The following is a 27,209-nucleotide window of genomic DNA, read 5'->3' on the forward strand; positions in this document are numbered from 1 at the left end:
AGATAAATAATATTAATGTTTTAAAGACGAAGAATGTATCTTTATTGTGATATAAATTCACAGGGAAAATTAGGGCATATGCCACAATGCTCAAGAGGACTTAATTTACAATAATACACTTAGCTAAAGAAAGTTTGAGCAAATATTCTTCACACTTTTAAGTTCTAATTCCTCACAAAATTGTAACACCCTGTTTATCATTTTACAATGCCTCACACATTCATTGACCTACAAGGAGGGGTGTGGTACAAATAAGCAATTGCTAGTGCACATAATTTAGCACCACCATGTTGTTTGATTGCTTCAGCATGGGGGTGATGACAATGTGTCAAACATACCAAAAGTCCAAAAGGATCCAACTTTGTTCTGTACAAATAACATTACTCTTGGTAATGTAGCACAAGCAATTGCTATGGTACAAACAATTATCAATCTTATACAATTAAAGAATAGGCAAATTCATCACTTCCTTTTTGCCTCATCTTCCCCCACCAATCTCCACATCTTGTGTTTCCAATGGTTCAGGGAAAACTTCATTGGATTTGGATGATCTTTTATTGGAAGATGAGTGATCCATTATTACACCACTTCCTTGGGAACTTACTTTCCCTGATTGTTTAGTCCCACTTGAACTATCTTTGTTTGTTGCAGTAGCACTATCTGATGAGCTCTGTCTCCAGCTACCAAACAATCCAGTGCTCCAAGACTTCCTAGACGAAGTTGTTCGCAACTTCACCGAGCTTGCGCTTTCTTCTCTTACAACCTTCAACGGATTTTCCAGCGCCCTGAGGACGTGTCTCATAGGGGGACGTTTCGAAGGCCTAGGATTCAGGCATGATCTTGCTACGATTGCTATAGCCCATACTTCTTCAAGTAGATCCTCATTTACTAACAAAGAAGGGTCGACAATCTTATTTATCCTTTCTTTATCATCTATGCTAATGTAAGGCAAGGTCTGCTCCAACCACTCTCTTGAGGTGGCATCCTCTGATTTACTGACCTCGGTATCTCCGGTAATAAGCTCGAGCAAAATCTTACCAAAACCATATACATCACCTGCCCAAGTTACTGATGATGTGCCTGATCATTGCCAAAGCAATAAGAAATGCATATTAGTTCTCTTGAAAAAATTTCATGCCAATGTATGTAGTAGCAGGATCACTAAAAGTTGTTCAATGGGACTAATGTGCTGCATTTAAATCTCTTCCATCAACACTTGGATGAAAACTAACTAGAAAGGGTAAACAAGTTTACTTACCAAAATTTGGTTGATTAGAAGATCTGCAAAATTACAAAGATGAAAATACTGGTTACAACTTTGAGTGAACATAAAAATGTAACAGTAAACTTAAATATCAGCATCCATTCAAACTAAATGCTAAGATTCAATATATTTATAAATCATGACGGTACCTCTTCAGGTTTAATATTCAATTATTGTAATAGATTAAGCGGTTTTTATTTCTTTGTCTGTTAAAGAATTCGAAACTTACGATGGCTTGCTGAACAGCCTGTTCATGACACCAGGATGGACATCTCCTTGGGTGGTAACCTCACTCAAACTTCCAAGTCGCACCTCAAATTTATCATCAAGAAGTATGCTGCTAGCTTGAACATCTCTTCACAAAATCAAAAGTAAATTTCAGTAATTTGCAAGGCACCATGATGTAACAAAAAATTGAAAATGCAGCATAAAATGACACTTTGACAGCATATCATAAACTCAATCACATTTTGCCAATAGATTCATTTCCTTCATGATGAAATAACAATAAAGAGTCTAGATTATATTTGGTGTTAACTACCTGTGAGCGAGGGGAGGGCTGCAATCATGTAGATAAGCAAGGCCTTCGGCAGCTCCTGTAGCGATTTTCAATCTCGTGATCCAATCAAGGGACTTCGATTTACCATCTGCATCGGTGACTCTCTGCAAAGAACTTGCCAAATCTCCATTTGGCATATACTTGTAAACTATACATTTCTCATTGTCATTCTCCAAGCAATGTCCCAAGATTGGGATCAATCTTGCATGTGAAACCTTGCTTAATAATTCCAACTCCACAACATATGATTCTCTCTTGAACAAACTCAAATCTACCTTTTTGATGACAACAGTAGCTCCGTTTTCCATTACTCCCCAGAAGAGGTCTCCAGAATGACCATGCTTGATGATATTTGCTTCAGCAAAATTACCAGTCAACTTGAGAATTTGCTCATAAGTAAATGATTCCCCGACAGCAATGTCGAATGCAAGGTCTTTAGGCGGCATAGGACTCTCCCCTACTGGAACAGGCCCCCACTTTCGGTTCCCCTTTGAACTTCCAAGCTTTTATGATTGCCACATAGTTTTAAGAACAGTATGAGGACCAATGCCAGAAGCAAAATAAAGCCAAGTCCACCAAATACACCTACCAGTATGAATATCAGTTTCTTTCTGGAAGATTTTTCCATTGTCGAATTTGATGGAAAGGGTAAATTTCTCTTCTCATAAAACACTCTACAAACACTAACATCCCTCTGATTTGGAACATCCTCCAGGCAATTCCTAGCTAAACTAACATTACTAAGACTAACACCTTGCACCTCGCCTTCCAAATAATTACCAGACAGATCAATCATTCTAAACTTCTTAGCCGAAATATTTAGAGTTCCAAAGAATAAGTTGTTTGAGAGATTGAATGTGGCATCAGTAGAACTAGTATTTGAACCGAAAAACTTCGGTAGAGGACCGGTAAGGTTGTTGTCGGACACATCAACGAAACGCAAGCTCGGTAATGACCACAAAGTATCAGGAAGATCACCATCAATAAAGTTACCACTCAAATTGAGAACTCGAAGTTTCGAAAGGCGAGAAAACAAGACACTAGGCACATTACCAGTTAGTGCATTGTTGGAAAGGTCCAAAGTTTCAAGCCCTGAAAGGTTACTAAGTTGATTCGGAACATTCCCAGATAAGTAATTGGAAGAAAGATTAAGACTTGTGAGGTTACCAAGTGAAAACAATGAATCAGGAATAGACCCAGAAAGTTCATTTCCTGAGAGATCAAGCACAGATAAATTAGACAACATTCCCAAACCTGAAGGCATTCTACCAGTTAAGCTATTCCCAGAAAGTAACACAGACTTCAACAAAATCAAACCACCAATTGACTCAGGAATAGAGCCAGTTATTGAGCAAGAACTTAAATCAAGCACCTGGAGTGCACCAAGGTAGTTGTTATTGCTTTTGTCACCAAACCACTCAGGAATAGAACCATTAAGCACAAAACCTGAAGCATTGAAGGAAGCTAAACGGGTAAAATTGGCAAGTGCATCAACTGAGAAACTTGGGTGAAGACTAGCTTTATGTGTTCTTCTGAAACCGGAAATGTTGATTCCGATAACTGAACCCGTTTTGCAATGAATCCCGGTCCAGTTCCGGCACGGTTCGGTTTTTCTTGGCCAGTTTTTTGCTCTTATACCCAATGAAGATCGAAGTTGAAGCAACGATAACCATTCGGTTCTTGAACTCAACTTTTCAGTGCTTGAACTCAAAGCAGAACTGAACTCAACGAAGAAGAACAGGGACATAACGCTAAAAACTACTGTAGCTGAAAAAACAGAGGAACTCTTTAACTTCTTCACCTTCATGTTGTTCTTTGCTCTGTTTCTCTGCAATTTGAACCAAACTTTAGTTAAATTCGGAAACTTTTTGAATGTAAGGGGGAAAAACGCGTTATTTTTTTTTTAACTTTTCACCTTCAATTCGAAGCTCTAAAGGTTCTGCAATTGGTGCTGTTCTTCATGTTATGCTTCTCTGTTTTTTTCTCTGTTTCTCCGAAGCTTCATGTGTATGCATGAGTTTAACTGTTTTAGTTGATTTAGAAATATTGGAATTTGACACAAAAATTGGATTTTGTGTGTTTGGCTCCAATCAAAATCTCTGCTACTGATTCTGCACCTGAACCAATACACAAAAAGAATCCATTAATGTTAGTAATTTACATGAATGCTTCATTATTTATTTATTTTTTTTTTTGGATTTTCTATTTGCGAAGTTTCATGATGATGCTGAATATGTCACATGAAGAAAATTAAAGTTTTTGAGACCAATTTTTAATGTTGTTGAATTTTGTGTTACCTCCAATTACAAGCTCTGGTGATTCTGCTCTGTTCTGTCTTGTAATCTCTGAACCAATCCACAAACAGAATCCATTCATGCAATCATAAAAAAAATAAAAAACAGCATTCAACAAATTGCAACTCTTCCAAGCTCACTTTGTTGAATGTTCCACATAAAAAAACAAAAATAGCCAACCTTTATTTATTTATTTATTTTTGTGACAATAAAGTTTCTCACTTTTGCTTATTGATACAATAGTATATCCAAAAGTTTGAACTCAAAATCTTTGGTTAAGAAAACTGCATACCCAAGATTTGAAGATTGATGTATAGTCTAGTAGTGTTGAATACTTGAAAGAAAGAAAAGATTTTGGAAAGTGGGGTTGTGAGGAAAGGAAACAGTAAATGGAGGTATCTGCCAGTTTAGGAGTGGAAGTGAATAGTGAATAGTGAAGAGAGAGTAATGGATAGGATTTGAAGCATTGCATTAATTGTGGAACCGCTGGGAAGAATACCTGTTTGAGGAAAGTGTCTTAGTCACTATCACCGGAGTTATTTAATGAGTTTCTGGGAATTGGGAGGTGCTGATGAACAAGAAGTTGTTATGGTGGTTATGGTGGTTATGGTGCCATTCTAATGCCTATATCTATATCTATATGTGTCTTTGTGTATGGGGTTTCCAATAATTGATGTTAGGTTTGTCTACAGTTTGTAATAGGCAATCAAACTCAAAAACAAATATCATAGCAAATCAACAATAGTGTTTTACTTTTCTCAATATATATTCATTTTGATCTTATAAATCAATTCCACTAATTGAATAAACAACGTGAATAATAGAATGCATTTCAAGTTTAGTAACCGTTCAAAACAAAGATTATATCTAATTAAATTAAATGTTATTCTCCTGTATAAATAATACGAGAAATAGTAGAAAATTATAATAGTCATATCAATCAATTTCAGTTAATATAATAATAAATTATAGATGTTTGCTACGGTACAACCATAAATTCATACCTACCGATACGTTTAAAATATGGACAAATAACAATAAGTTATGTAGAATTTATTTTCCACATCGACATCTAATTTTTTAAAAAATATATATATTATATCACTAATTTTACTAAAACATCCTTATAATTTAATAAAAATAAAAAAAATTTATTTAATTTTTTAAAAGACTTAAATATTTTTTTTATGTTAGACAACAAATTACACTTTTAAATTAATCAAATAATTTAATCTTACCGTGTCAAAATTTAAATAATTTAAAAAACAAAAACAAAAACACATTTAATTATTTATCTATACTAAAAAAAATTATTTCAATTTTATTGACATTTTTCATAAACCCTCGTTGATATTCATACCCAAAAAAAAAAAATTTAAACCATACTAAAAAAATATCAAAATGTTCCTTGGCCCCTTTGTAAACCCAAAAAAAAAAAAAAACACCCTTCAAATCTCAGACTTACTGCCATAGTCTTCTTTGTCTCTTCTCCTTCACACTCGGCTCCTGATTTTCTTCGACAGCTCCCTTCTCCATCCTCTTCCTTCTTTTCCTCCACGGCGCCCTGCTAAGGTCACCGCAGCATTCCTCGCGTGCCTCACCCAGCCGAGGAGAACGTCGTCGCGTCAGAGAGCGTCGCCGTCTTCCTCGTTCCAGAGAGCATCGCCGTCTTTCTCGTTCTTTGTCACCGTCGTCAGCTTCTCCCTTCCGGTAACTCCCCCTCTGTGATTTCTTTTAATTATTATAGCACTGTAGTGATTTCTGTAATTAATGTGATTTACTTTAATTTCTGTGATTTTATATTCGTTGTTGCTAATTTTGTCAATTCTTGCTTTAATCCAAAGTCTGCCTTAATGTCTGCAATCAAGAAGACTAACATTCAATTTCTTTATGATTCATCAAGAATGGAACAAAGTGTAATAATCCTGGTTGGTTAATTACCTTGTGGTTGGTCTTGAACCAATCACCAATGAGCAAAGTGAAATCACCAGCAGGGTTTGGATAAAGGATTAGGATGACAGATCTGTGATAGAATTGAGTCCTCCAAATCCTCCAGCGGCTTTGTGAAATGCAGTTGATGGAAAGTAGGAAAAGGCGCCAATCTGATCCTTGGTTTAAAACTTGTATGTGTAGTTTGAGTTTAGAGGAATGGCACGGTTTGTTCCCAACACTCCATCTTGCCATGAGTTCTTCTTTTGCTTAATGCCATTCCTATATATGTTTTTTGCTTCTTTTTTTTATTTGTGTTCAGAAAAATATTCCTGGCATTGTTGCTGCCATGAATTATCTTCCCACCTATTTATGCCTTGTATAAATTTTATTAATCATAACCTAATAATGTGGTTTGACTATCATCATCTTATGCTTAATAAATTTACCTCTCTTGCACCAGCTATGCTTCAAGTCATCTCAAATTAATGTTGGAACTTGCAGTTTAAAGCATTATTTTGGGTTATCATCTTGTGGTTTGACTATTATCATCTTGTTTGTTATCTGCCTTAAGCATGATCTGTTATTTTCTATACACACTTGTCTATTTAATTGCAGGCATTGGTGAAGATGATGGCTGTTTGATGTACCTATCATCGAATTACTGCAGGTGCCTATAATCTTTTAGATGTGGTTCTTTACCAAGCAAGTTATGGTAATCATGTGAAGATTCTGTTATATTTGCTTCTCATGTAGTGTAGAAAGTAGAGTCTATCCATTATTATTGTTGCTAATGAACTTGTTCGAGTTTTGCTTATTTAGGCCACAATCTATCAGCAAAAGGCGGTTGATATAAATGAGAGGGAGCTTGGGCTTGATCATCCTGACACAATAAAAAGCTATGGGGACCTTTCTGTCTTTTACTATCGTATGCACCAATACGAGCTCGCTTTGAAGTAGGTTACAATGACTCTCCTCTTCAAAATGGTTTAGATGCCTATGCCATGAAGAATTTCTGTTGATTGTTGTATTCAGGGCACCAAAAAACTGTGACTCTTTTAATGCAGTCTGTCAGATCTTCTGGATTTTATAAGTCCCGAGCTTGATTCTAATGGAAATGAACAAGCTCAGAGAAAACAGCAGCGTAGGAAGGTTCTCTGCCAAATTTTTACATGGTGTTACCTTATATATTTGACATTAATTGCTTTATTGTTATAAACTGCTGCTACCTTTGTTTTGTAAATTTTTCTATTGTGTTGCCTCATTATGCAAGTTGTCGATGGGTCCGTTTGGGAAACTCCAAAAGCTATTTTTTTTTAGCTTTTGACTTATAAAAAGTTACATTAATAGTGTTTGGTACAATTTTTTAGATAAACTTTTAATTTTTCAAAAAGTTATTTAAGAGTTTTTAAAGAAGTTAAAAAATGTGACTTCTTTTATTTTCAAAAGCTATTTTATCACTCCTTGCACAACTTTAAAACAACGACTTCTATAATAATTTTCCAAACACAAAATAACTTATTTAAAAGTTGTTATTAATAAAAGTCTTTATATTTTAAGCTCATTTTTCAAAATAACTTATTTAAGAAGTTTAGCCAAAATGACCCATAATATCTCTAATCTTTTAGATACTTCTACCAATAAGTGAACAAAACCTTCAACTTGAAGATGCACCAAGCAATGTGGGTGTTGTCTATAATGGCTTGGAATATGCTACTGGTATGGCAGAAAACAAAACAAAAGAAAGATCTGGCATGGTGGATTATGAAGTTATGAACGAAAATGGCAATAATGTTCCTATGTATAGTCCACCAGTGTCAAGTGAATCTATTCACCAGGAGGAGACATCATCAGATGAGGGCTGGCAAGAAGCCAATTCAAAAGGACGATCTAGGAACACAGCGAATCACAAGCTTGGCCGCAGAGGATCTCATCTCTCAAAGCTGAGGACTACTGTTATCAGAGAAAGTCCACAGAAATCAAGTTCAAGAGTCCTCTCAAAAGTATTATCTCCATCTAGGCAATCAGAGCCTGAAAACTTGGCTTTCATAGAAGATTCTGCCGGTCAACTAAGTCCAACAAAACCTACTAGAGTGTCCAAAAGTTCTGCTAGCCTAATACCATATGACACGTTCATGTCTTCTGAAACCAATTTTTCTTTTCTATTTAATAAAATAACAAAGGAATTGAACTATAGCCACATAATTAACAAGGTCCTTTTTTTACTTTACACTCTGCATAAAGAAAAACACAGAAAATACAATAAAAAGTCAGCATCTTAATTATATAATGATATATATTTTTTATAATTAAAATTAATAGTTAAAAATCATTGAAACATCAGTATATCATATCGATACATTTTAAAAATTTTTTATTTGATTTATCCGTGATTTTTTTTAATATAATTGACTGTTTGTGCTTTCATCATTGCTTTCTCATTTGAATTAATTAATTATGTAAAATACATTCATATTAACATCTTAATATTTGTTCATAAACGTTTATCAAAACACACACATACTAACAAATATTTTTGTCCTTGAGTTACTCAAATTTGGGTTCAGCCACCTAACACATACATTAATGTTGCTTCCGTAGGCGAGAACGTGTTGCCCAGTGTCTCCATTCAATAATTTATATCTTCTAGGCGTCGTGAATAAAATAAACAAACGATAGCTTTACATGTCAAAGACTCTCTGCTCAAGTATAGTATACACCTATCCCCCGGTCAATTTTAAACATTTATTTTTTCTTTTCTAATTAAATAAAATAAATTTAGAGATGAGATAATTTTGTAAAAGAGAGGCGAGAGAGAGTTGAAAGAAAACAAAAAGAAATCTTCATATGCAAATCCATACATTTGATTTAGAAAGCAATCAACGATAGAAAAAGACTGTTGCTTTTATTACTGTCTATTACTTTAATTAGAAGTACACTTATGAAGATAAGCAAGGCCAAGGTTTTGTAACTCTAGCTCTAAGAGCATCACTAATTGGCAAGTTTGTCAATATATGCTTCAATTTCTTGTCACCCTTTTCCTCTTTTCCAATAGCATATTTTCTTTCTAATGATAAACTTATCATCTCTGGCAGCAACTTTGCTTTTATTTGATCCAAATACCCGAATGGGGTATATGCTCAGTTTACATTTTTTTATTTTAATTCATTCAGGAGAAATAAGCTATCAGTTGAAGTATATCATGCAAAAACAAACTGAAATTATGAAGCAATGTACAATATGAAAACTGTAGAAATAAATATAATAAGGAGTGTTTGAGCAAGACAGCAACAAATTGTAAGCCTGGTCATATGAAAACTGTAACATACTTACATACACAAGTAGTGCATAGAAAACATCATAGGGGCCTAGGGGGTGTTTGAGCAAGCCAACAACAAATTAAGGTTCGATGATAATCAGTAACAAATTTAACTCTGATGATTTTTAGCAAAGAAAAAAAATTAAACTCGGTGATTATTCATCAAGACGACAACAAATTCAAGATTCAATCACTAATAAAATAATTGATTACCAATTCAACATCATCTCAAAATACAGGGAGAAGGGAATCTGGAAAAGGGAGAACAGGGGAAGTGATGATGCATGAACTTACCAAGGGCGACTGGGTGACGAAGAGGACGAGACGAGTGCTTCTGTCGCCGGCGAGGAGGAGCCCAGGGAAGGCCGCGAGAAGTTGAAACGCCGGCGATGACCTCGATTGCGAGACAAGAGATGAGAGAGGGAGAGATCTTGTGTGGGACGCACGGTGAGAAAGATGATAGAGATCGAGTAGAGAGAGGAGAGAAGAAGATGAAGAACAATTTTGGTTTTTTGTTTTTTTAATATGTTTAACCCATATGAAAACAATTTAAAATTTTTTGTTTTTTAATAAGCTTTTGTTTTGTTGTTTTAATTATTTGAAACTATAAAATTAGGATGAATTGAATTCTAAAATTTGATTAATTTAAAAGAATATTTTTGTCTAATCAAATAAAAGAAAAATGTTTAAGATTTTTTATAAAATTAAATAAAAAAATATATTTTATTTTAATTTAATTAAAGGGGTGTATTAATAAAAGTGGTGATATAATATATATTTAAAAAAAAATTAAATGCTAATGTGGAAAATAAATTCCACATGACTTATTATTACTTGTCCGTATTTTAAATATATCGGTACGTATGAATTTATCTTCATACCGTAACAAACACCAATTTATTCCATTGGATATGGGTTTAATTAAGTATTTATTTTTTCTTATTTTGGTAAGTAGTTAATAAAAAAAAAATATCATTATCAATATATAAAAGTCATTATTATTGTTATTTTATGAATTTGTTTGGGTGAATTTTTAAAAAAGAATTTTTTGAATTATTTTTTAAAAAATTAAAAATAACTTTATGTTTATATATTTTACAAAAAAGAATTTTATCTATCAATTATATTTGAGTATAATAATATAAAAATATTTTTTGTTTATTTATTATGTAAATTTTTTTTTTTAAATTTTAAAAAATAAATTATAACCTTTAAAAAAGATATTTTTTATTTTTTAATACTTTTATTTTTGTTACTACAAAGCTATTAAATATATTAAAAAATATATTTTTATTAATTTAATAACACTCAAATAAATATTGTATTTATATTAATTAATAAATACTTAATTAATATCATCAATACTTATTAGGAGAGAGAAATAAATATCTTATCTTCTGCTTTTAAAATAGTGGTGTAATGCTTTGAGATTATTAAATTAAACACAATCATTTAAAATACTCACCGCCTAAAAAAGTTAGTATATATTTAGCGTTCCCGAATTATATAATTCGAAATAGAAGTTTTTTGAATCGAAAACATATGCAATAATAAACTATATAATCTTCATAAAAATGAAAAAGAAAGAAACTAAAAGAAATAATTTCAGCCCAAGCCCACAAAAAAATTAGAAAACCCTAATTCTGATCCATTCCTCTTCTCCTTCGCTATTCTCCTTCAACCGTGATTGCTTCGCATTCGCCTCTGCTCGTGCTTCTTGCCTCTGGGTCACAGCCTCACAGTTAGTACCACACATTTCTCCTTCTTCTTATTTTGCTGTTCCTCCTGGTTTGAGCCTTTTGAACTTTTTGATTTCCCTGTTTTTCTTAATCCTTCTAACGTGAGTTTTATTTTCTTTTTTATTCTCCCCTTTTTTTTTCTTTGATCTTTGTTTGACTGTGTTTCTTATGCTCTGAATTTTTTGAACAAAGGGGAGAGAGAAGCATAGTTTTGAACTTTGAACTTGTTCAAATCTGGAAATTTGACTAAGACTTGAGTTGACTTGATGAATTCACATTGATTTGTGAAACTAGAATGCACATTAATTTCTGCCTCTTGATTAATTCTATGAACCTAGAATGCAATGCACTTTGAAATTTTTCCTGTAACTGTGTGGAATTTGACATTGAAATTACCCAAATGCATAAAAGTTATATATTTCCTCTAAACGACGCCGTTTTTTATTGTTTTAAAATGAAACCCGATTACCCGACCCGACCCAGTCGTGAAAAACAACCCCCTTTTTTTCTTCCCCCGACCCCTATTCATTCATCTCAGTCTCACTGAACCCTAGCACTCTCCCAGCCTAGTTAGCCCTCCATCGTCTTCGTTGTCCTCTCGAACCCAGGTGAGTGACTCGTCGTCTTCATCTTCTCTGAACTTCCTCTTCAATTTTTGTTCCATAATATTAATTCTTCAATTCATCTTGGGTCTTGGGTCTTCGTTCTTCGTTCTTCGCCTCTTCGGTCTTCAATGTTCTTCACCCTAGGAGTTTTTTTTCCTTAGTTTACCCGTTACGCGATTTTTGTTCAATTTATTGCTGTTTTAGTGTTTTGCACTTTTGCCGCTTTGTAATTGTTAATTTGTTACTCTGTTTTAATTTGTTACTTTGTAATTGTTAATTTGTTCCTCTGTTTTGTTAATGCTGGAAAGTGGAAACTTACTCTGTTTTGCAATATTGTTGAATGGCTGAATGCTGTAGGCAGAATTGCTGATATGGTCTTGGTATTGTGGTTAAGAATATGCTGTTAATTTTCATTGTGTTTGGCTCCTGCTTTAGGTTAAGAACATGGTTAATGCTAATGATTAACTCTGCTGCTACTGCTGGGCTGGACTCTGTTTGATTGTTTTTTTATGCTGTATTGAAAAAAATTATGCTTAAACTTTGATAATTCTTTGTTAATTTATTTTAAAATTTTGATCAATCTGCTGTCTGCTGAAAATGTTACTAATCTTTGTTAAAATTATGGTGAGGTGTGAGCTTTTATTTGTTCAATGTAATCACTTTGTTAAAATGATACTAAAGCATGAGCTTTTATCTGAATGATTAAGTCTTCTCTGTTGTATTGAACTGAATTTATTTATTAAATTTATTATTTAAATTTCGCCAAGTTGTATCTTGTTTTGAACTGATTAAAATGAATGATGGAATTTTTATTATTGAATTTTTGTTGTTAAATCTTGTTTCCATTGAAAAAAAGAAACTAAAAGGAGAAGAAAGAAACTATAGAATATTAAGTTAATTCCCACAAATTATAAACTGTTAATATCTATTTTTGTACAATTGTTCTCTCTGTTTTAGATGTTGAGTATTGCTAATTTCTGAAACCAGTATTAACTTTGTTTTCTTTGTTGGGGGAACCAAAAGCACCACATACGTCAAAATGGCTGGCATAGATATGTTCGATATGCCTCCCGAGGACCCCCAGGAGGGGGAGATCGCGGAACCTGCTGGCATAGATATGTTCGTTATGCCTCCCATGGACCCTCAGGTGGTGGCACAGGCGGAGGAGGGGGAGATCGTGGAAGAACCTGTACCGTACAAGGTCTTCCCAAATACCGCATTGGTAGAGGTGCGCTACATGATTTCGGCACTCCGTGGAATTCCGCAAAGGCTTATGCGGCCGGTGATGAAGAATAGTCAGGACATCTTTGAACGAATACCAGGGTTGAGTGAACCATTGTATGATGATGCCCAAAGGAGGCATAAGCTGTACTTTTATTTCCCTAACGACCCAGCATGGCATGAGGCAGAGGCAGAGGCAGAGGCAGAGGCAGCGGCAGCGGCAGCGGCATTAAACTTACTTATAATAAGATAATAAACTTTTAATAATATATCTGATTCGTCACTTTATAGGTCGGTTTTTATTATGCATTGAGTCATAACTCGATTTTAACATTTTATAGTATTTTTTATAATAATAAATATTTAAGCACACTGACTCAATAATTTGAGTTTATCCTAAACTATTTAGAATTTTGTTTTTCTAGGATTTGGCGTTGATCGTGAAAGATTGCATGTTAATATATTTTGCAAAAAAAAAAAAGAAGTGTACATGTTTTTTAAAAAATATACCCACTATATATTAGAGATAATAAATAAATTAATAAGTTTTTAGATTTGTATTTTTTTTAATTTTACAAAAAAAGCGATTAACTTAATTAACATATTAATTTGATAGAGAATTAAACTTTTTTAATTAATAAAAAATATAACATTCTTTACTTAATAAAAAAATATTTAAAGATAAATCGAATTTGAAACTACTGCTAGTTAGAAGTTAAGATAAAGTTACATTTAGAATCTGTTTAGAAAGCTTCAAAAGTTATTTTGTTGAGCTTTTGATTTATGAAAAGTAATAGTATTAATGTCTGGTGTACTTTTTAAAATTAAATTGTAACTTTCTAAGAAGTTATTTAAGTGCTTATAGAGAAGTTAACAAAAATGACTTCTCTCATAATAAAAAATTATTTATTACATTTTTTTTAAAATAAGCACTTTTATAACTAAAAATTAAATATAAAATAACTTATTTATAAGCTACTTTTAATATAAGTATTTATTATTTAAATTATTTTTTTTTAAAAATTAATTAAACCGTTTATTCAAATTGGACCATATTCTACTTATAGCTATGGGCTTATTATTAGTGCAAATTTAATTAGTTTAATGCTGGTCACCCAAAAAAAAAAAAGATTAGTTTAATGCTTAGACTTCAAGGAATATGGCATTATAATAAATATAGGAATTAGTAGCAAATTCAAGGGTCACCCAACTTTGTATTAACCAAGAAAGTTAATTACATCATGTAAAATTCACTCATTCTTCAAATTCCTTTTTTCACATGCATGCCTTCCTTTTTTTATTATTAAATTAAGGAGCATTTTAACCATATTTTAAATTGTGAAATTTTAAATTAAAATAATGGTGTATATAAGACTTATATATGTTAAAGAATTATGATTTTTTTTTCGTTTATCATAAATATTCTTAGATAGATATCCCTAATTAATTACTTTTGGTTTTCTGGGATTGCTTATTAATTACGTTTATCATATATAACCAAATATGCCATCGTAAGGGATCAAGGTCTTATTATATAAATAACAATAGTATTAGAGACACAGTCATATGATGCTGATCTAAATATCCAGCAGACATCATAGAATAGGTTATACAATGTTTACATATCCACTCACATAACAAAAAAAATGCAAATTTTTTTCAGCTTCTTAACCTGTGTTTTGCATGCCAGCAGCAATACCCTTCATTGTCAAGATAAGTGTGTCCTCCAAACCAGGAGCATACTCACTTTTTGGGTTGAGTTTCACAAGTTCTGCAGCTGGCTTGCTTGATTCCATGAATTCCTTTGACAAATGTGGCCTTAACTTGACATGGTAGTCGGGGTCGCGGATTCTCTTCAACGTGTAGGCTTGTAACACATTCAGGGTTGTGATGAGTCGCGAAGACGAAGCCTTTGCTTCAAGTAGGGGTCACCTTCAAAAAGATCCCTGTGCCCATCAACCTACGATATACCTTCATTGTGCCTTAAATTTGAGGTGACTTCAAGTGAACGCACAATTTCGTCGACATCTTCAGCACTCGCCACGTCTTCTGATGTGATATCAGGGGATTGGTTCTGTCCCATGGGAAATTCATCATGCTACAGAGAAAGCTTAGCTACAGAGCACAATTTGAGTTATTGATTCTTGCTCAACATTATTATGTAGCACCCTCTATATAGCAAGAGTCCATAGTTCTTGTACAAAAAGCTCCAACTTAAAAATGATACAATAAGAAAAAGCATAGCAGACACAATGAAAAGTTTACTTGTGAGATTTGCAAGTCCAACATCAGTAATCTGTCGGGCGTCCAAATTAAGTGATTTAAGATTTGTCAGTCCTGATAGTCTTTTCAGGCTTCAAATCTTCCAGTTTGTGTAAACCTGTATAAAAGTCGGAACCATATATAATCAACAAATGCATCAAATGGAAATGTACAAGGATAAGAGAAGAGTAAACAAACAAAACTCAAATGACAACATGTTTTTTCAAATAAAAAAAAAAGAAAAAAGAAAAACAAATTAATGACTGTATGATAAAGTACATATTGTCAAATATTTTTTACTAACAGCTGGCAACTGAAAAATAGCAAACTTAGTTACAGAACTTCTTGCAGTCAAATCAATAGCACCCTGAAATTAATCAGCAAGAAACCAAAACTAAAAACCTGAACAATAGAACACCTTGATCGAGGATTTTTTTTTTTAAAAAGCATAAAGAAAAAGAAAAAAGGTGACAATGCAATAACGACTTATGTACCACCTTGTGGTCATAGAGCATTTGCTCGTGAAGAATACAACCAACAAGTTTATAAACAACACAATAATTTGACCGGGTTTGAATTTTTATTTAATAAGATTTTTTCCATGTACCTGATATATGACGCAGCCCGCTGGAACCAATTTCAGTGTCTGACAACACTAGACTTCTCAAGAGAGTGAGGCCTGAATGAACAAATAACTGTTAATATAAAGTTAATCCAAAGCTACATTTGGTAAACACCACAAATTTAATGGTAAACCTGTCAAATTGGCAAGCCCTTCATCGCCTATTTTGCAGGAATCCAAATTTAAATACTCCAAATTTACTAAACCTGGACCCAGAAAATAAATAAATGAGGATATGAAGGATAACTGGAAAATTCAAAATAAACTAGCAGCACATGCATGGTGTAAATTAAGGACATGGTCTTTTCTTCACATTCTGAATTTTTGTAACAGTAATTCTGAAATAGCATAAATTCAGAAAATGTATTGGTGAGAAAAATATACTCAGAAGCAGCATGTGGAAAAGACAGTCACCATAACAAAAGGCAGAGAAATTAGAAGCACCTTTCAGATGTACTAAACAGGCATCTGTGATCCTGTTAAATGCCAGACTTAGCCTCTTCAAGGTTTTAAGACCTACAGGAAATTGTAAGCAGACTGTTAAACCATGAATTCATATTTTCATCATTAGAGCTACAAGTACAAACTTGGCAGAGGAAGTCCTCAAGTTTGGTCATTAGAAAACAGAATCAGTCTTACTAGAGAGGTTCTCAAATTCTTCATCAGAAAGACAGCACCTGTTGAGATTTAAAGATTCCAGGGCTGCTAAGGCTGTAGCAGAAACAAAAATATAATTGAATGTCAGTAAAATTCAGAGTTGTCTTTGCAGCTTTAGTACCACTTGTGAGTGCATGTTAGACCTGTCGAACCCTTAATTTCTCACATAAACTTGACACAAGTTCATTCATAAGCCATAACAAGATGACTTCAAAGAGAATCGAAAATTACTGTATAATATTAAGAAAAATAAATAAGCGAGACGTTGAACAACAAAATGAGAGAAGGAAAAAAGAAAAGAAAAAACTACCAGCAATAGACTCTAAGCATGCAGAAGTAATTTTGCATCCTTCAGCATTCAATGTGGTAAGCTTCTGCAAACCTGATACCAGAGCAATGAAGGTAATGTAGAACAGAAAACCATAATACACAAAGTATACTTAGTCAATAAGTAAAACTGAAAGAGTAGTGACAGCAAGTGAAAGTTTCAGTAGTTCCTCATGCAAAATTATTTCACGGTAAAAAATGATGATATCTTTCACTTAAAGGGATGATCATTAACTGACACAAGAGATGTGCTTAAGTGCATAAAAACAACAGCCACACAGCAGCAACTATATTTAGATTCAGTTTTAAATTCGGTTTTATTTACAAACCGGTTTTAAATCCGATTTTTTTTAAATCCAGTTTTAAAATCCAGTTTTTTTTGTAAAATCCAGTTTTAAAACCAGATTTTTTAACCAAAAATCCAGTTTTAAAACCAATTTTTGAAAATTCAATTTTCAAACCAGATATTTTAACAAAAAATCTACTTCTAAAACCAGGTTTTAGAAATTCAATTTTCAAACCATAATTTTTTTAAAAGTAAAATTAATACTAAAGTCATTTTAAAATGTATAGGTTCATTATAACTAGAATTTGGTTCTTTATAAATCTAATGACAATAGCTAATCTATATAACATTTAATCATTCTCAAAACATCAAAAGAATACCATTATTATTGAAGCTTCAACTATAGTTGGAGAGCTAGACTCACTCCACATCAACTTCAAAAGGGTACCATTATTATTCCAAATAACCAACCATCATAATGTGTGTCTATGCATTCAAACCTCATGCAATGAGGGAAAAACAAAATAAAAAATAGAAATAAAACTGAACCATGGATAAACTTCAAGTGCAAGCAGGAAGTATGCTCCAAAAGCTACACTTAGAATGCCTCGGATATAAAAGCATAACGAAAAGTCATTATTGCAACTGTCCAAAAGACATCATCAAGAGAGAAGGAATGTCAATCGTACATAAAATTGCAAATTTCAAGTTTAGAATGAAGCAATTGACAACTACACTCAGACATCAAACCTGAACATTAAGTGTACATGAAGCCAGAAACCAAAATGGTTATTCTAATAATTAATGCTGAGACCATTATAATTTAGTAGTTTAGTGTCCACATAAACCAATAAACTTATTGACTATCAACAGGGAAGAAAATAGTTGCAACATCCATAAACAAAGGATGATGTTGGAGACAAAATCTGGCGCATTTGACAACCATAAATAGAAGGGAAAAAGTCAACAGTATAGATAATGGATTAAGGATTATCTATAACAAGTGAAAGATGTGTGAACAATTCCACCAAACCCGGATTTCTCATCAGGGTTACAAACTACACTAAGGATTGAAATCCTCATAATGGCCATTGTGATTTACTATCATAAACACCAGCCAATATAGTATAGCAGCAAAAATATGTGTACAAAACCAAAAACACAAGAGAGCCGGTTTGTCTACACACAAAAAGCTTTTTAGGATTAGCCCCAAATAGGGCAGGGACAAGCAGGAACATATAGGCCTTACTAACTTAGAATGTCAACAGAATAACACAAATTCAAAGAACCTTCATACCTAATAAAAATTGAGAAACACCAACAATTAAATGTATACAACTCTAAATGAAAACTAAATCCGAACACCAAACAAATTCAACTATGAAATTTGAGTGGATGAAAGGACAGATCAGTAATCATACCTAATGAGATTCTTGGAAGTGATTCGGGGAGCCTTGATTGCAGCACCAATCAAGCTGCTACCAGTTATGTAAATCCCCCTTCACGAACCAAGCAATAATTAGGCCAAAATTCAAAAAAAAAATATTGAATTATCAGCAACAAACTTAGAAACACTAAGCAAATTTTGAGAAATTTGAAGTACTAGCGCAATAGATTATTCAATTTGAAAGATAAGTTAGTTTTCAAATCATGCAAAATTGAAGAGCCTGGATTAAAAATTTGTATACCTTAACTATTATCTATGTAGAGCTGCTCATTTTTAATTTGATTTTCAGTAGCTTATACAAGATTAGAAGGGTCATCAACAGTGACATAATGAGAAGCTCCTAAATCTGGAATTCATATGAATGCAGATTTTTTCCCAAAACCCATGTTTTGGAAAATAGGCATAGACACTCTAAGACGACTCTATAAACTATAAAGAATCCCAAAGTGAAAGAGTTCACACCCATAATAGAATTTTAGAATTTTAATGATCAGACTCAACTACTATGATTTTCAGAGCTCAATAATCATAAGAGGGTATGAAAAATGTACAAATATCTCAATAGGATTAAACAATCTCAGCCCAGTTTCTCATCAAAACAGCCCAGTTCCAGCAACAATTTCAGCAATTTTCACACAAGCAAACAATGTTCAAACCATTTCACACAAGCAAACAATGTTCAAACCATCTCAGCCCAGTTTCTCATCAAAACAGCAATTCCATCATAAACCTAACAATCTAAAAAAAATCATCCTAACCTAACCACCTATAATCAACTAACAGCAACTAATCTAACTAAGTTAATTAACCAAAATTAATCAAACATAATAAAAATAAAAAGGAAAATGGACAAAAACCTGGAAGCAGAGAACTAGAACAGGGGCTACTGCTTGTTCTGCTTGTGCTTGAACTGCTTGTTCTAGTTCAGTTTCACGAACTTTGTTGTGCTCCTGGGTGGAAAAACAAAATCTGCAATGCAATCAATTGTAAAATCAGACACGACAACCCGAAATTCCTCTAGAAGAAGAACGAGCAGAGGTAATGGTACTAACTCTGTGACCCAGTGGCAAGAAGCACGAGCAGAGGAGAATGGAAGGCCCACACCTGTGAGTCTGTGACGGCAAGTCGGCGAGACAGAGACGGTGAAACCAAAGAATGACAAAGGCGAACGATAAAGGAGAAGACCGAAGGAGAAGCGCGACGCCACAGTCAGTTGATTTGTGCGTAGTGTGAACTGTGAACTGGTTGACCAATTAGGATTTTTCCAAATTTGGATCCTAATTTGGATTTGGATTAGAATTTGGATTTAAGTTGGTTATATGGTTTGGATTAAAAAACTAAATCATAAAATTGATGCAACGTGGTTTGAATGTTTTTTTAAAAAAATTGTTTTTTTTATAATTTATAAATTAATTTTTTTTAAATGGTTTGATTTGAATTGGGTTTAAAATCTAATATTTGAATTTTTTTGCCCAATCTTATTTATGACCCATTGTTTAGACACGAACATATTATATGTAAAAAAAAATATTTATGAAAAATATATATTAAAATATAAAATATATTAAAAACATAAAAATTAATATATATTTATATTTATATCCAAAAATATAAAATAATTAATTTATCAACTAACTTTTAATATACTCGTGACATTTTTGTTTGTATAATTAATAGGGTTCACACACCAAACCGTTTCTAATTGTTGTTTAGTGAGTAATGCTTTATAATATTGGCAATTTTTAATTAAGATTCGGATAAACCTGTACATCTAAATCTAATTTTCTCTCTCAAATACAATTTTATCTTATCCATGAGGAGTAGGCGAATTATTTATTTTCTTGTGAAATCTCATCAGTGTTGAATTATGTTATGTATTTGTGAACTAAATTCATCATCTTTCATTTTATTGAAAGCTAAAGTTAAAAAAAATATTGAAATAAATAAATAACTAAAATAATCGATTGAAGATTTATAACTAAATAAATATAAAGTGGATTGTATGCACGAAGAATAAGTTTGAAACCAAAAAGTGGAAGCCATGGCATGCAAGATTGATAGTGATCTGTTCTGAATAATGTGTTTTCTGAGCTTTCTTTACTAGTATTTTATAGAAGACGAACTTCCCTACATAGCAATGTAAATGAATGATTTCAGTCATCATGCATCTTTGGCAACTGAACATGAATACCTTACACCAGCATCTTGTAAAAACTGCAAGTGTGACTTTCTTTTTCCGTACTCCACGGATGATATTTACAAGGTAGAAATTCAAGTGCAGTTAATTTCATGTGAAGTTGATAGATGAAAGTCGTTATATGAGTTGATAGATTTGACTAAATTGTCATCTAACAACTCTCAGCTATCAATTTTACATAAAGTTAACTGCACCTGAGTTTTCATCTATTTACAATTACTTGGACAGAACTAATCAGCATGTTGCACTGTCACAGAAGCAGGCTTAACATTGTATTGGCACTGCCTTGCAACAATCAAGGAGGGGCCTATAAATGTTGTTTTGAGTTTCATGCTTACTTATAATAAGTGGCTGAAGCCGATATGAACTTGTTCGAACCAAAACAATGCAAGTGGTAGCCTTCTGGGAAATCACAGAACCATTGACTATCATTTTGCTTCTTATGTTGTTGCCATTCTGCAGTGGATTAGAGTGGGAATCACTCAGTTGCTCTTTATCATAAATCCTATCCAAGCTTTGAATCGGTATCTTGTTGACTTCAAGATTCTCTTCTGAAGCATTTAGAATTCTCTTGGCTTCCTTGGAAAAACCAATGGCACGCCAAGCATCAGCAACCAGTTGCATAGTGGGGGTTTCTGGGGCAACACCCCTGCTTTCCATGGTAACGAGTAACTCTTCTGCTTTCCAAGGTTGTTTTGCTTCTCCATATCCCCATATTAAAGTCTCATAAGTTTTCAAGTTTGCCGGAGTTCCGGCTTCATGCATTCTGTCATAGAGTTTAACAGCACAGTCCATTCTTCCTGCAGCACACCATCCACTGATGATGGTAGTGAAGATCACAACATTTGGATGGACACCATATTTTCTCATGGAGGCCAGAAGAGCCTCGGCTTTTCGTGGCTGTCCGGCGCGCACATAACCTTTTGCAAGGATGCTGTATGCATGAATATCAGGCTCTATCCCAGCCTTCACCATGTCTTCGAATATCTCCTCGCAGTTTTTCATAAGACCTGCTGTGCTCCATCCATTCATGATGGTACTAAATGTCACCACATCTGGTTTTATCCCAAATTCTTCCATCAATGTTAGTGCCTGCCCAATTTTCAATTTTTATTATAGAGGGGAATGCTTAAAAGGAAAATGTTCATCTCATAAAAAGCATCAGATATGAGAACTCACCTCATCTACCCCATTTGTGTCTGTAATGTCTAAATATCCTTTGATTAGAGAGTTGAAAATGACAAGATTCGGTTGAACTCCAAGCTCCTTCATTCTGTAAAGAAACCTTAAGGCCTCTGTCATATTGCCTTCTTTACAATAACCGCTTATTATGATACCACAAGTTCGTTCATTAGGCCTCACTCTATTGTACTTCATTTTCAATATCAATCTTTCTGCCTTTTCTGTCTCACCATTCTGAGCATAAGCCCTTGCGAACGTGTTGAAGGTGACAACATCAGGCTGCAGGCCCGACGCTACCATCTTGTACATAACATTCCATGCCTCTTCAAGAGATTCTTCTTGGTGCACCAGGCTTGGATGAGAATATTATATGTTCTCTCGTTAGCTTTTACATTTTCATCCTGACCCATCATCTCTAGCAATTTCATAGATTCGGAAGGCCTTCCGGCAACTCCAAATCCTTTAATGAGGGTATTATAAGTACTAGTTGTAGGTTTACATCCATACTCCTTCATCTTTTGAAAGATTTTCATGGCTTCGTCAACCTTGCCAGAATCGGAAAAGGCATTGATCATAGCATTGAGAAGTATTGAATCAGGCTTCATTCCATTCTCTACAACTTTAGAAAGAAGCGAATTAATGGATTTGAAACGCTTCTGGCGGGTGAGGGCAGCCACAAGAGCTGTGTATGTTATAAGAGTTGGCCTATGTCCTTGTTCTGTTAAACTATTGAAGATGGACTGAGCTTCCTGTGGCTTCCCTCTTCCAATCAAAGTATGCATCAGTTTGGTTCTTGAATAAACTGTTTGACAACTGTTGTCCCGTGTGCAGATAAGGCAGCGAGATTGATCATGCATCTCTTCTCGAGCAGAGCTTAACTTTCTTTGGTTATTCTTGTATTGTTGCAGTTCCTGTTTATGAGTTACTAAGTATAACTGTAATATACTAATATTCAGGGTAACTTTGCAAATAAAACATGGATGTTTCTAATCACATAATCATTCGAGAATGAATAACTCGTGATTTGAGACTATTGTATGGAGGAAATTGAAAGCAACACTGATGAGTGTGTTGCAAGAAAGAAAAAGAAAGAAAGAAAGAAAGAAGATGATGCTCTACACTTATATATACAAGCATTACTTTTGCCTTGGCTAGCAAGACTAACAGCACTAACTAACTAAACAGAATATTAACTACCCTGATTCTGATTCTGTATGCATAATTACATTCATATCCTTTTCTTCTTTGTTATTATACTTCACAGAAATGAAGATCAATATTGCCGTCTAAATGCTCGGCATGATGGGAATAGTTAGGGAAATCATAGTCACAGTCACTGTCACAGGCTCAAGTAAATATAACTGAGTAAGAGCATAATGAATTTGCCATAAAGTAGAGCAGTGAAGAATATACCATGAGTGGTAAATCTTTAAGACCTTCATTGCTCATAAGGACTCCCTTTTGGGTGCTATCCATGATTCTACCCTTGGCAGCTTCTCCTGAAAGTTTTCAGCGGCATGACTGTTAGCTAGAGCAATGCTACATGACCCGCAAATATTATCATTTTTGGCGAGCACTTAGTCAGCAATAATTTGCACCCATATTTACAGACGTTTTACACACAAGAAGTATATAATTTGCACCTATATTCACTAGAGTTTTGCACACATGAATCAATACAATTTGCACCCACATTTTTTCAAATTTTGCTCACATGAATTAGTAAAATGACAATTTAGTGTTTGTAGTGGCCAAATGATGGCAAAAGATACTAAAAGTTGCTGGCCCCAAGAGCTTTTTGTTAGCTATTAGTGATCAACAAACCCTAAACATGTCAACCTAAGTGATAATGATAATTCAAACCTTTCTTGCTCGAATCACCTATCCAAAGTGAAATTTTGGATCCAAAACTAAAGGTAAAAAATAGACATCAACAAAATTCAAAAGATAACTATAATGGTAATTTATACTACATAGTCAATGCAAGATGATGTTATGGTTTTGGAGGCAGAGAAGTTGGTACCTCCGTAGAACAGTTGAGGAGCCTGTGAGAAGAGTTGTGACAGTTAGAGAGTATAATAATGTTATGAATGTAGAAAAAGTAAATAGCAATTGGAGTGTGTGTGACACACTGGAGATTCTTATCCACACATCTTTTATCTCTTAATATATGTAAGGCTGAATTGAAAGAATTTTAGAGTGCCACGTGTCAGTCTCTCAATCATGTTACAAGCTTAGGGTCTAAATAGATTTGGTGTTCATTTGTGTAATTATTATATATTTTTAATTAAATTAGGGTCTAAATTTAAATTATTGAAGTAAAATTTTCATTATTCTAAAATAGTATGGTGCATGTGATTTTAGTTATTTTATTTTTAAGAAAAAAATATATTTTTTATCTCTGAAATTTGTTGAAAATTTTAAAAATACTTTTAAATTTTATTTTGTTCCAATTTTATATTTAAAATTTTTTATTTGTATCAAATATATTCTTGACAATTAAATTTTTAAAAAGTTTATGACCAAATCAATAATAATGCATGATAATTATGTATGGTTTGTTTATGTTAAATGTTGTTCTTATGATGAAATTGTTGTTAATTGGTCCTAATTTTTTTGAAAAATTAGTCGTCACTCGTCAGGAATATATTTGATACAAATAAAAAAAATTTGGGATAAAATTAAAACAAAATAAAATTTAAAAATATTTTAAAAACTTTTAACAAACTTCAAAAATAAAAAATATACTATATCATATTTTTAATATAAGACTTAATATTTAAAATAAAATATTATTATATTTGAATTATTCATATTACTGTTTGAATTGTTAAATTAGTAGACAGAACAATTACTTTGGTTTATTAAAATTTTAAGCATAATTACTTTGGATTTCGATAAATTTTTTATATAAATCATTTTCAATGGGAATTTTAAAATCAAATAAAGATAACTAAATTATAATTTAGAATTAAGTGCTATTAATTTAAAATAATAAATATAACTCTAAATTATATGTTAAAACTTAAACTTTTATCGTTTGAATTAGATTTATTTAATTAGATTTGCTGTTCATCTCATTATTTTATGTGGTTCAACTTCTACATTTTGTTCCTTTGTTCTTGTCAATTTGATGGCTCAATGTTTCTGTTATTAGGATTTTTTTTGTTTTGCGAAAAATTTGCAGTATAGTAAATTGTTTTAGTTCATGGATGTTTACCCTTTTTTCATATTTTATTAAGTACTTATGTGTTTATAAGAATTGGCTTATGTCTTTAACCAAAGAGGAATTATTGTATAGTATTAGAGTGCACAATAATATTAAGCAACACTTTAAGTGATAGTAATAACATTCTCAATTAAAATGTATTATAATCATTGTGGATATAAAATAATTGTTTGAAGTGAAAACCTAGTAAATGTATATAAATGAGTTATTAATTTAAAAGATGCATAAAGGGCTTGTAACGGAGAGAGCACAAAAGTGTTGCCAACATCAATTGAAATTATGAATTCGATAATAAACAGTTGTAATATGGTGTACAAACATAGTCAATAATAATAAAATAGTGATAGAAAATTATGAGTTATCAACTTTGTTTAAACATTTTGCAATTGAGTTTGTTTATGTAAAGAATCACTGTTAATAGGTTTTGAATGTTGGTGTTTTTGCGGGTGCACTTCTTGGATATAATTTTGATGATGTTATAGGAGACATTTTTGGAGCGAATTTTTTATCATTCCACAAGAATTTTTCTTGAAGTTATAGGTGATGCAACAGGTGCAGCTTTTGGTGCAGACCTTGGTGATGCAACAGGTGCAGCTTTCGGTGCAGACTTTGGTGATGCAACTGGTGCAGCCTTGGGTGCAGTTTTCGGTGCAGCCTTGGGTGATGCTGTTGGTGCACGTTTTGGTGGAGACACTTTAGGTGCTTGCACCGGTGCAGATGTTGGTGTTTCTTTAGAAACTACGTTGTTGACATTTTTATTGTCCAAATTGCTGAAAAGTTGAGTGATCATCAAATTAATATAATGTTATATCCTTATAAATATTAATCTTTTAAGATAATTTTATTTACGCACTTATTTCGTTTGAAATTATAAAATAAAAGGGAGATTGAAAATTTTGCTTACTCGAAACTTATCACGATGAAATATGTTCGACTACTTATTTTTTTTTCTTTTTTTTATAATCGAAATAGAATATCAATATCATTATAAATGAAATCAATTACTTATTCGATCAAATATTGAATAAATGATTTCTTGATACAAATTACAATGATAATTATAATCAAATAACATGATTTATTAAAAACATAATAGACAAATGTGATTTTGGTGAAATTAAGGGAAAAGAAATAAATCATGTGTTACCTGAGTTCTTGAACCCAATCTTGGAATTCAGAATGATGATCAACAAAGTGAAGCTTAGGAACCTCCTCCAATGAACCAACACTGATTTCTTCATCAAAAAGGTTCTTCCATGGATTCACCTCAACCTCATCACAAAAAACAGAATGGATTGGCAAAGCCAATACCAAGGCAAATACCAAAGCCAATGATGACTTTGCCATTGCCTTAATTGTTAATAAAATTATTGCTTCCCTTTATTTTCTTTTCTTTTTTTTTTCAAATTCAATAAATTCAAAAATTTAACCAACAATAATTGCTTCCTTTGTGTGACTAAAAAGGCAGGGTTGCAATAAAGAAGTGCACAAATCTTAGGGTTAAATATGAGGCTTTATTTATAGTGGAAGAACATGCTATTTTTTGCCTCCTATATATTTGTTATTAATTTGAAACTATTGCTATATATGACTTCATACAAAAATAAAGTGGTTGCAATAACAATCTACGGATCCAATAAATTTAGCAATTAACACAATATAAGTTTCATTTAGGTTTTTCGGTAGTTTACTATTTTCCAAAAAAAAAAAAATCATTTAGCTTTTTTGGTAGTTTAATATTTTCGAAAAAAAAAAATCTAAAGAAGTTTAAAATAACCATTATGCCCGTTGTATAATTTTTTGTTGGATTTTTTTTTATAAAATTTATCGTTAAATTTGACATTTATATCATGAAGATCATGTCTATAATATATCATATCAATTGTAAAATCATGCTTATAACTATTTAACTATGTTACGTATACACTAATAAAATCAGTCCTTAAAATTAATTATCAGTATAAAATACATATTGAAATACAACTATAAATAAAAATAAATTAAACTACACATATATTTATATACAAATACATTAGTAACTGATTTTAGTAACAAATTTTAGTGTACGAA

General features: G+C 32.6%; 3 protein-coding genes, 1 long non-coding RNA gene and 1 pseudogene across 5 annotated transcripts; 1 reads left to right on the top strand and 4 right to left on the bottom strand.

Moving 5' to 3' along the window:
• Positions 1-18: 18 nt before the first annotated feature.
• Positions 19-4,719, bottom strand: LOC107635843 (putative LRR receptor-like serine/threonine-protein kinase At2g16250). The gene is given in 8 exon segments (XM_088491304.1): positions 19-1,080; positions 1,259-1,281; positions 1,494-1,619; positions 1,806-2,292; positions 2,295-3,651; positions 3,739-3,940; positions 4,121-4,168; positions 4,410-4,719. Coding segments are annotated over 5 exon segments (2,574 nt in total). The 5' UTR covers positions 3,631-3,651; positions 3,739-3,940; positions 4,121-4,168; positions 4,410-4,719; the 3' UTR covers positions 19-478.
• A 6,185-nt stretch (positions 4,720-10,904) lies between these two features.
• LOC148563173 (uncharacterized) lies at positions 10,905-13,314 on the top strand. The gene is made up of 2 exons (XR_015885762.1): positions 10,905-11,106; positions 12,733-13,314. It is a non-coding gene; the product is annotated as an uncharacterized LOC148563173 (long non-coding RNA).
• A 1,120-nt stretch (positions 13,315-14,434) lies between these two features.
• LOC148563174 (uncharacterized) lies at positions 14,435-20,302 on the bottom strand. The gene is made up of 9 exons (XM_088491207.1): positions 20,295-20,302; positions 19,389-19,450; positions 16,782-16,853; positions 16,454-16,525; positions 16,259-16,330; positions 15,949-16,020; positions 15,800-15,871; positions 15,196-15,310; positions 14,435-15,045 (listed from the first exon to the last, which is right to left on the bottom strand). Exons 1-8 carry the CDS (start codon positions 20,300-20,302, stop codon positions 15,252-15,254), a joined length of 489 nt encoding a protein of 162 aa, XP_088347333.1. The 3' UTR covers positions 14,435-15,045; positions 15,196-15,251.
• Positions 20,303-20,847: 545 nt separating this feature from the next.
• Positions 20,848-24,036, bottom strand: LOC107605750 (uncharacterized; annotated as a pseudogene). Its single transcript, XR_015885666.1, has 4 exons — positions 23,934-24,036; positions 23,324-23,409; positions 21,908-22,821; positions 20,848-21,820 (listed from the first exon to the last, which is right to left on the bottom strand). The product of XR_015885666.1 is annotated as an uncharacterized LOC107605750 (transcript).
• Positions 24,037-25,376: 1,340 nt separating this feature from the next.
• LOC110264195 (uncharacterized) lies at positions 25,377-26,610 on the bottom strand. The gene is made up of 2 exons (XM_021105854.2): positions 26,287-26,610; positions 25,377-25,909 (listed from the first exon to the last, which is right to left on the bottom strand). Exons 1-2 carry the CDS (start codon positions 26,484-26,486, stop codon positions 25,648-25,650), a joined length of 462 nt encoding a protein of 153 aa, XP_020961513.1. The 5' UTR covers positions 26,487-26,610; the 3' UTR covers positions 25,377-25,647.
• Between the last annotated feature and the right edge of the window lie 599 nt (positions 26,611-27,209).

This window comes from Arachis ipaensis, chromosome B6 (genome assembly GCF_059453495.1).
Source record: "Arachis ipaensis isolate K30076 ecotype BB chromosome B6, ASM5945349v1, whole genome shotgun sequence".
In the NCBI taxonomy this organism is placed as follows: Eukaryota; Viridiplantae; Streptophyta; class Magnoliopsida; order Fabales; family Fabaceae; genus Arachis; species Arachis ipaensis.

What these genes read in the sequence shown, in the direction of transcription:
- LOC148563174 (XM_088491207.1), bottom strand. An exon ending in TTCTAGTTCTCTGCTTCCAG is followed by an intron (nt 16,854 to 19,388) that starts GTTTTTGTCCAT and finishes CTCTGGTATCAG; the next exon opens with GTTTGCAGAAGCTTACCACA. An exon ending in ATGCTTAGAGTCTATTGCTG is followed by an intron (nt 16,526 to 16,781) that starts GTAGTTTTTTCT and finishes TTTCTGCTACAG; the next exon opens with CCTTAGCAGCCCTGGAATCT.
- LOC110264195 (XM_021105854.2), bottom strand. Translation starts at nt 26,486, where the DNA reads ATGGCAAAGTCATCATTGGCTTTGGTATTTGCCTTGGTATTGGCTTTG. An exon ending in GATTGGGTTCAAGAACTCAG is followed by an intron (nt 25,910 to 26,286) that starts GTAACACATGAT and finishes TCAACTTTTCAG; the next exon opens with CAATTTGGACAATAAAAATG.